The sequence below is a fragment of the Pleuronectes platessa genome, chromosome 12 (genome assembly GCF_947347685.1).
Source record: "Pleuronectes platessa chromosome 12, fPlePla1.1, whole genome shotgun sequence".
Lineage (NCBI taxonomy): Eukaryota > Metazoa > Chordata > Actinopteri > Pleuronectiformes > Pleuronectidae > Pleuronectes > Pleuronectes platessa.
In genome coordinates this window covers 5,606,615-5,618,627 of record NC_070637.1, presented here as the reverse complement: position 1 = coordinate 5,618,627, position 12,013 = coordinate 5,606,615, and the positions used below count along the sequence as shown (strand labels likewise).

General features: G+C 41.6%; 1 protein-coding gene across 2 annotated transcripts; it reads right to left on the bottom strand.

Annotated features, from left to right (window-relative positions):
- Positions 1–372: 372 nt before the first annotated feature.
- sanbr (SANT and BTB domain regulator of CSR) lies at positions 373–11,575 on the bottom strand. Of its 2 annotated transcripts, XM_053436497.1 has the most exons (21): positions 11,440–11,575; positions 9,799–9,950; positions 9,530–9,701; positions 9,167–9,266; positions 8,664–8,902; positions 8,376–8,434; positions 7,845–8,005; positions 6,232–6,318; positions 6,024–6,134; positions 5,766–5,889; positions 5,474–5,626; positions 4,600–4,742; positions 4,386–4,482; positions 4,243–4,275; positions 3,974–4,073; positions 3,297–3,382; positions 2,266–2,294; positions 2,043–2,116; positions 983–1,071; positions 657–739; positions 373–569 (listed from the first exon to the last, which is right to left on the bottom strand). In XM_053436497.1, exons 2-21 carry the CDS (start codon positions 9,946–9,948, stop codon positions 533–535), a joined length of 2,127 nt encoding a protein of 708 aa, XP_053292472.1. In that variant the 5' UTR covers positions 9,949–9,950; positions 11,440–11,575; the 3' UTR covers positions 373–532. The 2 variants fall into 2 exon arrangements, with proteins under 2 accessions (XP_053292472.1, XP_053292473.1); XM_053436498.1 differs by lacking the exon at positions 4,243–4,275.
- Positions 11,576–12,013: the final 438 nt, after the last annotated feature.

The window sequence follows — 12,013 nt, the reverse complement described above, 5'->3', positions numbered from 1 at the left end:
TGATGAGCAGAAACAAGCTGAGCTGTCTGTGCTGTCACAGATCTCAAGTCAGATCTTTTCACATCGTCTTTTACTCTCAAAGCTTCACAGGCTCTAAACAATTCGGATCTAAACGGTTCAACTTCATAAACCATCATTTCTCATGTTGCACCTGCACTTCACTGGCTCCAAATGAAAACGAGATCCTGAAGAAACACTTCGGTCGTTAACGTGCTTTTCCTCAGAGCTGAGCTAGATCCAGTTCTCCTTGTTTTTCCAAGGCTGGTCACAGCTGCACAAATACACAGCGAGCTGAGTGATAGAGGACGCAGTTAACGGTGATCCATACATAGTCACCTGAGATAAGCAGAGGGGGGGGGGGGGGGGGGGGGGGTAAGTGTGAAAGGATGGTCCACAGTTATAAGAGGTGGCCGTGCTGGAGGGGGCTGCCGATAGGAAGTTACTTTCCTCCACACAGGAAGATCTCGCCTCTTCCTCGTTTCTTCTGAACTGTCTTTTCATCAGCCCAGAGGCCTTCTTCCCACCGGTTCCTTTACGTTGTCCGGATCTGAGCGTAGCGAGTTTTAGATCTGAAGAGGCAGAAGATGATGTGGTCAGATTATGACATACAAGATGTACACATATGTGTTTGTGTGTGTGTGTCCGTGTGTGTTAACCTGGGTGTCTTCTCTGAACTCTGTCTGGCTTGAGATGTACTTTTAAACTGCCCTTCCAATCTGGAGTAGGTTCCCCCTGCCGGCTGCAATAACACACACACAAACAGGCACACAGTCCAAAAACAATCCAACGTCAGGCAGCTGCAACAACTAGAACAACTGTGCTGACAACAACAACCTCATGCTGTGAATAAATCCTGGTCACATTTCCTGCAGCAGTGTGATTCTACACATGTGATGACTTGCCATACATACCGTATCTATCAGCAGACACACACACACACACACACACACACACACACACACACACAGGCACACACACACACCTCTTTAGTGTCCTTAGATCTGCTCTGCTCCTCGTCTCCAAACCTCGTCTTCGTCAGGTGGCCGATGATCTCCACCATGCGACGCTGGTCTGGTTCATAGAGACGATAAAACAGTAATGAGTAGAACTAAACAGTCAGAGTTTACATTTATGTCTTACTCTTCTCTAAATAAGTAGTAAAGACCTTCAAGGAATTTAATCAAATGTTCTTAGTGCATTTTGTATTTGTTATTTAAAAAACAGTGTCGTGAAGTCAAACTGACATTGACCTTTGACCTTTACAATATAGTCAGAAATATGATCAAGATAAAAATGTTCATGTCAGTTGACATCGATAATTATCACGATAAATGTCCAAGTATAATATTTTCAGTGTGAAGTTCCTGAGTAGGTTTGTGGTTTAAAAATAAAAAAAATGACAAAAACTTGATAAACAACTAAACACAACATAACAGTCAATTATATGTTATAACTCCTCACCGTGCTTACACAATGCTTAAGTATTGTATCGATTTATAATGAACCTTTGCTTTATTGCTATTGATGAAAATTGTAATGTGATACTTATTGATTGAATACGTTTCTATCTCCACAATGAATGTTTCCAAAAGTTTGTTTCTGCCTAAACTGAAACAAAAGCCTGAAATTTTCTGAATAAAAGTCGGCCAGCAGTTTCTCCAAAGATCACAAGTGATGTGCTCTAAAACTGAAATATTCATGTAAATGTTTGTGCCAGATGTAATGAAACTCCCAACTCACATTCCTGATAAATTCACAAAACCTAACGTCACAGTGAAGTGAACACAGAGACCACAGAGATCAGAGTGAGTGAAGTCAAGGTTCAAGCTTGAAAGGATTTCCCACTGCGTTCCTGACATGTTGTGTGTATTTGGCCACATACATGTTTTGTGAGGTAACTTTAACCACAACTGGACAGTTGTAAATGTCATAATAAAATAATCAAGTAGGACTCATTCTGCTATGAATATATAATACATACTTGACATGCCTAAAAGTATAGAAGTATTATAACATTGACTTCCTGTGGACGCCTCCTTTACCTTCTTCTCTCTGAGCGTCCTGGTTGTAGCGCATGGAGCGAGAGCTGTCCCACTTACTTCTCTGAACGCTCACTCTGCAAAACACACACCACAGGCACCAGCGTCAGGCACAGCTCATTCAAACGGCCGACAGGAGCACTGAGAAGCAGCACTAACAGCGTCAGATACACAAGTGTGTGAGAGGAATGTGTGTGAGGAGGATGGTGTTTGCGGATGAACTCACACGAAAGGTGTGTTGTCCCTCGTCTGTGACTGCAAGGGAAGAAAAACAAAAGAGGTCCGGATTTCAGAAATTAAAGCGTAAACTACTGTTCCAGCTGCTCTGTGTTGTTTGAGCAGGAATAAACAAGAAGAAGTTAAAATGCAGTTTGTGATTGAATTTGTCAACTGTGTCACTTTAGGCAGATGTTTTAGAGCAAACATGCAGAAATATAAGAGACAACTGTGAGTCAAAATTCTTTCAAGATGAATTATTTTGCTTGAAATAACTTCATGTATATTGTATATTGGGCCACTAAAAGGGAAAATAAAGTCACAATATTTATAAAAGTCAAGTTGTAAATTTGCGTGAGTTAAATGTTACTATTACAGGAATAAAGTCATAAATTTGCAACAATAAAGTCATATTATTATGTGAATAAAGTCGTACATTAGCGAGAATTAAGTTGTAATATTATTAGAATAAAGTTGTTAATTTGCCACATGTAAGTTGTAATATAATGGGAAAAAAGTCGTAAATTTGAAAGAATAATTGTAGTACATTTGTGAGAGGAATATGTTGCATTTTGTTAAGTTATACTTTAGTTAAGTTTCCCAAAATAAATACATACATATTATAAGTATCAGGACTTCACTGTGCAAGAAACCAGTGGTCACATGGGCAGAAGGAGTGAAACTCTGTTGAGCACAAATTCTCCTTGCTGCTTATTTCCTGAAAATTTTCTTTATTCATAGAATATTATGCCTTGTGCTCATTAAATCAGAACTTCATTCTTGTAATATTACAACTTTCTTTTCGAAATCTCAGAATATGAATTCTTCATATGGCCCTGATACTAATATTGTATATCTAACTTCATGTCAAATGTAAGTGAAAATACTGTTAAAACATATATTTGACACACCCTGTTCCAGAACTTTCTCTGTTCAGCTTCCTGACACTGAATTAAAGACCAAAGCAGTGAACACGTCCAGGTTTCCCTCTGCAGGGGACTGAGGAGTGTGGACTGAATATTAATGAAATCACTGACTCACTTTCTCTGGTTTGTCTTTGCGTTGGAAGTTGGGAGAGGACATTTGTTTCTTCAGAGGTCTGTGAGCCTTCTTTGCCCTCTTAGCAGCTGGAGAGAGAGAGAAACCAAACATATATCAACAGCATCTGACGCCACCTGCTGGACAATCACAGCAACTGTTTTATTTTCCAGTCTTCAAAATACAAAGACTGAAACAATGAAATGATAAAATGCAGAGTGAGAGTAGAACAGTGATGAAGTGCTCTAAAGAGTTAAATCATTTAAACTACAACAAGGACTCTGTGTTCAAGAAAAGCTGCTGCTTGAGTCAATTGAACCAAAATTCATTGAAACACCAACAAACGTGACATTTGTGAAGAGGCAAGGGAGATTACTTGTATGTATGACATGACAGTATACTTGTGTTAGTAAAAATCTTAATTGCTACCCATTAAGGTATTTTTGTCAAACCAATACTTTAACTTCTGATGAGGAGAAGTGAAGTTAAAGTTGTGATTTTTAAATTCTTAAATGGTTAAACAGAAAGTTAAATATGAATAATATTAATTGTGGCTATAAGTTATTATTCTAGTCAAGTATAGAGTAAAATACCAAAGAAAAGCTTGCCTGTATTTCATCTATCAAAAAATCAATTAATACTTATTTTGGCATCAGGATAAAAGTACACTGTTATTTCACCTTGTTTCTTGGACAGCTCCTCTTCATCCCCCACCTCATCTTCAGTGACCTCTGACCCCGTGGTGTACTCCTCGTCCTCTGACAGAAGAGACTGGTGCCTCTGAGAGGTCACACACATACCAAACTCAGTTGCTTGATGAAACTGACATTAGCCGACATTTTGACTAATCGGTAAAAGAACCCATCTAGAGTTCCCTTCTAACAAAATGAACGATCCCAGGTTAGAAGCAGACACAGTGTGATGAAGGGAATGAGGGGAAAAGTCCTACCAGCTGCAGACTCCAGTTTTTCAAGAGGGAAAACTGGTAAGAAAGAGAAAGTAGCTGAGGTCAGAGGGAGGAAAAGAACCGAGGTAGAGACACAAAGGTGAACAGATGAAAAGCATCAGACGGACAGAGAGAGGGAGACTTACTGTGCTGCCGTCTCCTCTCAGAGGTCCGAGGAGTGTTGGCTCCAAGAGAACATCACAGTCCTGAACCTTCTCGGCAGTGGACGGACTCTCCTCAGTACTGACACACACACACACATCATCAGAGGACTGTATTACCCTCTCACATCAACACTGCTTTAAAACAATAACATGCACACAAATACACGCTGGGAGAAAAAGAAGAAGTGTTGCTCACCCATCTACCGGTGGTGTGTTGGACACACACACTGCGTCTCTGTGCAGCAGCAGGTCATTGAGGACTCTGGTCTGAGCTGAGGTCACCTCATCACAGTTCTCTTCATCAGGTAGGTTCACTATGTGGTCCCGCATCTTACAGCCCTGCAAACACAGACACACACATTTGATGATTTCCTCCTTTTACAAGAATCCGACGCAGCAAACGCAGCAGCAGATTGAAGCAGCACTAAAAAACGTCCATGTTCAGGGTTTATGTCAAAGTAACTGAGTGTCCTCCTCTTTTCCACTCGTACAGACATTTGCAGTTGGAATGTGCAGCAGACCACAAGTCAAGTTTCAAAGGTAACTGCTCACAGCTTAGACGCTGACTGCAGACATGAATAAATGAGCAGCAAGAAAAATCACAAGTTAAAATGACAGTTATATTAAACACTGCCAGGGCAGCCATTACTGAGTCCACCTGTTTTACTAATCATATGATGAGACTGCAAAAAGCACGTGGTTTGATTTGTTGAACATGCAAATATTTATAAGCAACAAAGTCGATTTATTTTATCAATCTCTGTCAGTCTGTAGCTCGCATATATCAACACTGTTCAACTTGATGTCTTCACACTCGGCATGAATGGGTCCAGTGAAGTGCAGTGTCAACTGTTGTGCAATTTGAACACGCAATTGTGATAACATTTGAACAAACAGCTGAACAGCTCTTAGTGCGGCAGCATGCAGGGCTCTTCTGCTGCAGGTCACTTTTACAATATCACAAAGAAACCCTGTGACCAGCATCACCACAGGCCAAACCAACGGCACATTCCAAACAGGCCCGTTTAGAATGGGCACTGTATTAGTTTCCATTGAATTGTGGTCCATACCTTGGGCATTCCAGTGGGGTCAAAGCGGAGAACCCTCTGGTTACAGCAGGGATAAACTCCTGCACCATGCAAGCCCTTCTCAGCACCAGGGCCAGGGTACAGAACACTGTCTTGATGGTACTTGCAGTGGGTCAGCTCTGCACAGACAAACAACTACACACACACAAAATGTACATGATAAATATGTCAGATTCATAGAATAAATCTCAAATGTTCACCTCACACTCTTAACTTCCTCATTTGATCATTTGAAAAAACCCACACAGACACACAGACAGACACACACACTAACCTGTTGGCACCGGGAGCAGGTGAGGTAGTTGATTGTACCCCAGATTCTCCAGTAAACCAGGACCCAGGACTTGAGCTCCTCATATAGTCCACTAATGTAATCATGCACGTCCCAACTCCTCTGTCTGCAGATACACACACACACACACACACACACACACACACACACACACACACACACACACACACACACACAATAACATGAATCATGTCCTCATACATGTGAACCGGAGTCATGATGAACGAGTGCTACTCAAACCTTGTGTGGGTATAGATGATTTCTCCTTGAGCATCGACGTTGATTTTCCCTGGAACACAACAAATCTTCCTCTCTGTGTCTTTGGTCAGCATCTTCACACACAAACCACACCTGGGAGCCAACACACGTACGACACACAATAACAGTCAAAATAATTAAGGCAACAGACTGAAGGAAACGTGAGGAAACAAAGAAGCTTCCTGCTCACCTGTAGAGGGTTGAGGCGTTGCCCGGTGAATCTCTGCTCTGATAGCTGGGATCGAAGAGACGCTCGATTTTCTTCTGGAACAACTTGCTTTTAAGGTGAAAGGAAATAAAGAGAAAAAACAATCAAACATTGTTTGCTACTGCACTGTAATGCAGAGACGAATATAGACCTATATTTAATTCAAACACAGTGCTGTTGTATCAACTTCTCGATGCCATTCAGATGCTGTGAGAAATGGCTGTTGATTAACGTTCAATCAAATACACTCTGAGTGCAGAACAGACTCCACACACTGTCGACTGATCACATTATACACCACTTCAACCATTTTACTGAAACATGATTTTTCTGTTGATTGTTATTTCTTTACGTTTTAATATTTAAAAAAAATAGGGCTACGTTGGAGCACTAACGGACCCGAGCACAGGCGATTTCAAGTCTGTTGCGAACCAGAGACGAACCAGAGACCTTTTCTGCCCATAGTCCAAGTTTCTGCCACTTGTCCACCACGATACACCTTTGTCCCGATTTTGGTGAAAATCGGTTATGTGGAATCCTAGGGCCTGCGTTCCAGGTGGCGCTGTTGAACCATTTTGCCACGCCCATTTCCAAATACTCCAGAATACGTACATTTTCACCACTTTCTAATTTACTGCAAACTTCCAAAGATTTTTGAGCACGTTGAAGCCCTCAAAAAGCCAATTCACTACGCTTAGAATAATCCTTACAATTTCAATAGGGCCTTTCACCATTCGGTGCTCGGGCCCTAAAAACTGCTTCAAAATAGCGAAGTTTCGAGAGTGAGTCACTTTTAAAGCTATAGGAATAAATATTCATATATATAATTTGTCATTTTTTAAATATTATATTTCTGTACAGAGTGAGTGTAGAGAGAGAGTTTTATCATCAGTTTGACATTGAGTATCTTCCCACCGTTGTATTGGTACTTTTAAAGCAGTAAACAGATTCTCCTGACAGATGGCTGTATACATACATATATATATATATATTTATATATATACATATATTTACCACTGGCAAGGCGGTTCTTTTTTCGCCCCTGTCTGTGAATTTGTTTGTTTATTTGTTTATCACCGCGACTACGCAAAAAAACACTTAACGAATTTCCAAGAAACTTAGTGGGAGCATTGGTCATGGTTCAAGAAGGAACCCATTCAATTTTGGCAAAGATCTGGATCAGGGGGCAGAACAGGATTTTTATTTTTCCCTTTCTTTGACATTGCAAGATAGAAAGTGTCTTTTAACATTTTAACAAATGTCCCAGAGATTAATTATCGGGACTATTGGCCCTTGGCCGAGCTACGTGCTCTACAGAGTGCCATTCTTGTTCCAATACTTATTCCCCAGTATCCAACCCCTGCTTTTCTGCATAACATGACTAAGTGGTGATTGTTTTTTGAAACAACAGAATCAACTCAGGAACGATAGTTGTGATAATATGCTGTTTTTCAAACACTTGTCATGTCACTTACTTGTGAACAGGAGTCATTTCTCTGTGTCTCCTCCTCTGCTGTTTGTCTTCCTCACTGAGCTCAGCCACACAAACACTGTCCACACACTGACTGAACACTGTGTAGGTTGTTTACACTCACCTCTTGAACTTGTCCTTTTTGTCCCTGATGTCGTCCGCCTCGTTGTGGCTGAAGAACTCGGCGATGCGTGTGGCCAGGTTGCTGTTGATGCAGTTCATGTTACAGGGTGTAGCCACGATGGCGCTCATGTATTTGTAGCAGTACTGGATACATTCATCCACCTAAGCAATAAAAAAGGTAAACCGCTTTTACAAGAGCCTTCGACTTGGACCGTAACATTCATATGATCCCACCTTCACAAACACATTAAACAACACTGCTACAGTTTTAGCTCCTCTACTTAAACTCCTTGAAGCAAAATAAAATCTACTCTAACACTAACATCCATGCAACATCAACTATCTATGGGTCTCTTGTTTTTCCTGTTTCAGGAGAGGTTACAAGATGCAAAACACACAATTCTTTGTATTATAAATATAAATGTAAATATGAAAAGAGAAATTTTACAAGAATAATTCCCTGCATTGCATCTGAAAAACAAGGGGCCCGAAGGACAACGACACAGTTGGCATCAAGCGTCACAACACTTACTAACGTATCCATCTTCAAGAACTCGGAGGAGATCAGGATTGAGATCACATTGCTGGGCTCTGTAATGGACAAACACCACATGACCAACCAAGCAAACCCCACAACCGACCCACAACACAGAACACACAGCCAGTGGCCCAGCAAACACACACACCACATGACCAACCAAGAAATCAAGCACCGTCCACTGATTCACACCGACAGGTGCTATGAGTGACAGCTCAGGCGTTGCCATGAGGAATAACGTTGTGTCTGATGTTGTTTTACAGTTTTTCTGGAGAATTTTACCGAGCCGGGGTTTGTCCCTGTTTCCCTCTCCTGCGGAGTTCCTCCTGACGTAATTCATGAGCCAGTCGAAGATCTGCACGTCACAGTGCACTGAGATGTCCACTTCCTCCCATCTCTGGGCGTCCACAGACAAGTACTCAGCGAAGTAACGCATCTCTTTGACGAGAAGATCTCTGGGACAGGTGAAGTCCTGCTTCAGGTTCTTAGTCTCATCACACACATGGATGACCATATTGGGACTGTGGGAAGAAAAGTATGCATCTATTTTTTGCAATAGAGTCAGTCATTAAAACATTCTACTAAATAAAGTTCAGCTAAGCAGGTTTACATACTAAATATGTAAACCTGCAGACTTTTAAAATCCTATTTTCAAGTGGACAGGGGGTGAGTTTCACTTAAAGCAGATCTGTATGTTTGAGCAATCCACACTTGTATCTAGTTTAGCTGGCTTCACTGCTCTGGAAAGCAGCACCTTGTAAGGACTAGGAACTACTACCACTTACTCTCTTGGCTTCTGAGGTCGGTCGTCCTCATCTACTGACACTCGTTTCTCTTTCTTCTCCACACCCCCCCCAACCCTTCCTGAGAGCGTCGATTTAGAGCCTGGACGTCCAAAAAGAGAAAACCATCAATAACATAACTACTGATATACATTTTAACGAATCTAAATCATCTGGATGTTCTAGTAGTGATTTCTCATGCAAAAAGAAACGATCTGAGTCTGAAAGACATCATCTATATTAAATTACTTAAATTATTCCTTAGATGACCCTAAACTGTAAGAGCAGAAAAGAAAATATGTGTCATGAAAAGAAACTAAACAAGGTTTTTTTAGATCTGTATTGCTCAGTCTGTCACTGACCAACCTGTAACTTTGCTGCTGCTCTGGCTGTCTCCTGAGTCGACCGTCTCCCCAGTGTCCAGCAGGATAGACAGGCCATTTGAAGAGGAGGTACCTCCCTCTGTCAGAGTATTACATTGGTTGTCGACATGAGGGAACCCCCCTGTGTTCTTCAGCTCCTCAAATCGACGGGCACACTGCAAGATCACAGCATTGTCCACATTTGTGTTACTATGTCATGGGATGATTGGTGTATGGATGGAAACATTCACAGTCAACCGACATTGACGTTACCTCCTTGGGAGTGAATCCTGGGACCAGCTTGGCGACGTTGTCCCAGTTTATGGGCTGGGGTACTCCCCACATAGAGCCCAGCACCATGTCCAAAACCAGGACGTTGTTGTCATAGGGGAAGTTGTTGTTGTCCGAGCAGTAGCGGCTCATCTCTACAGAGACAGAGATAAGAAACAAGTGGCAGTGTGTCAACAATGAACAACCCTCACATCCAAATCAGCCTGGAACTGATTGGTTGGCCGCTCTGACTGATCTATCTTGATAACTGTTTCATTAATTTCAAGCAGGACTGATGCTCGCTTTAGCCAGCTTCCATAATGTTAAGTATCCATACGACTTTGACCTTCAAATGGTAAATTATTAACACAATGTATTTAAATATTACAAAAACAAACTCAGATTATTCTAAACTACATAAATTATATCTGGTCTACAATGCAGAAGCCATACTTCTCACATCATTTTAAGGCGATCAGTTCTGTCAGGGCTCACTCTCTTTGGAACAATCACCTTGAGGAGATCTGTCTGGTAAACTCTTTAACTCTTTTGAATCTTTCTGAAAGACACATTGTCATTTCTCCTGGTTCTGTTCTTTCTATTTTCATCATTTTATCTTGCTTTTACCATTTTCTCATTTGTAACACTTTCTATTTTTGTATTTGTGACATAATGGTAGGTGATCTTCTAATAGCTTTTTTATCGTTTCCTGTTGTGTTGCCCTCAATTGTTTATTTTTAAACATGTAAAGCATCTTGTTATTGTTTCTAAAGTTGTTATATAAATACAGTTTTGTGTTGGAGATTTCTGTTGAATAAGGAGCAATGTCAACACTAGTCTTTCTGGGATTTTATTCGGCACCTGCAGATGAACTCACATCACGTGCATGAGATGTGAAAACAACACAATATTTTGGTGGTGAAGCACTTCAGGACATCTTGTCATGTCGTTGGATGTACAGTGAAGTGCTGGCGCTCACACAAGTGTGTCACGCAGAAGATAGTAAAGAATTCTGTGCCGGATGAAAAGACCATTTACTGTTACACATAAGGAATAACAAGGTTAGAAATAACATCAGGCTTAGGACCTAGATTTTCTTATACTGTGGTAGAGAGGGTAGAGCGGTTGACCTCTACGGTATATGGTTTGATCCCAATCTTTCCCATCTGCATGATGAAGTGTCCTGGGGCAAGACACTAAACCCTGAATTGCCCCTCTTAGAAAAAGTGCTGCCCATAGATGCACTGTATGAATGAATGGGTGAGTGACAATAACCTGCAGTGTTCATCAAGACAAGAGAACCTATATATAAATACAGAGAAACAATCTATCCACTGGTTTTGTCTGGTGACCCAATGCTGAGTAACGCATCAAGAGAAGACTGAGTATTGATAACTGTCATTGCCATGACATCCTGAGGGCTCAGTGCTATCCGACCGGACATACGATGAGTCACATCGTTTATAACATCTGCACATTTGCTGGTGCACGTGTATCACGCACATCCAGCGGTGGTGAAGGGGCAGGCCGAGCCCCTCTGTCCTGCTGCTCCATCAACATCTGCTGCTGGCGGGTCACATAACACACAGCCGCTTCTTTCCACATCCCTCACTCAGACACACGGAGGACATGTTGTTCACTCACTTGTCGTCACAGTCAGTCCTCCCCCGTCGCGTGGTTCTGGGTTCTATGCTTCAGCTGCTCTCATGGCGATGTGTGAGGATGATGCTGCGGTCCTCTCCTCCTCTACCGGCTCTCTGCCTCCATTGCTAGCTAACTTTGCGGGACAGCATATGCTGCCTTCGGGGACTCCTCGTAAAACTCCCGATCTCCAGCCCAGTGTGCGTCACGACTGCTCCTGTAGTTGCTTCAGTTGTTTCTGCTGCTGTTTCATCCAAATAATAACTACGTAATAATAACTGCCATTAACTATTTAATTCCTAATGTCTCAGAGGAGAGTTTTTTGCAAGAATAAAATACTTATACGGTAAGATATTTAAGAAAGGGTGGGATAGACTGAATTCTTTATAAATATTTAATGAACGTATTCAAAATTCAGCCTCAAATACACTACCGCAGCTGTACAAATCCCGACAGTCCTTGAAGGCGGCATTAGCTCCAGCTATCATCTAAGCTAAAGTAGGAAGTGTCAACACATTTTAAACTCGGTAGGAAAAGACGCGTGTGGTCCACAGCTGTTCTGTGAACATCCAAACTT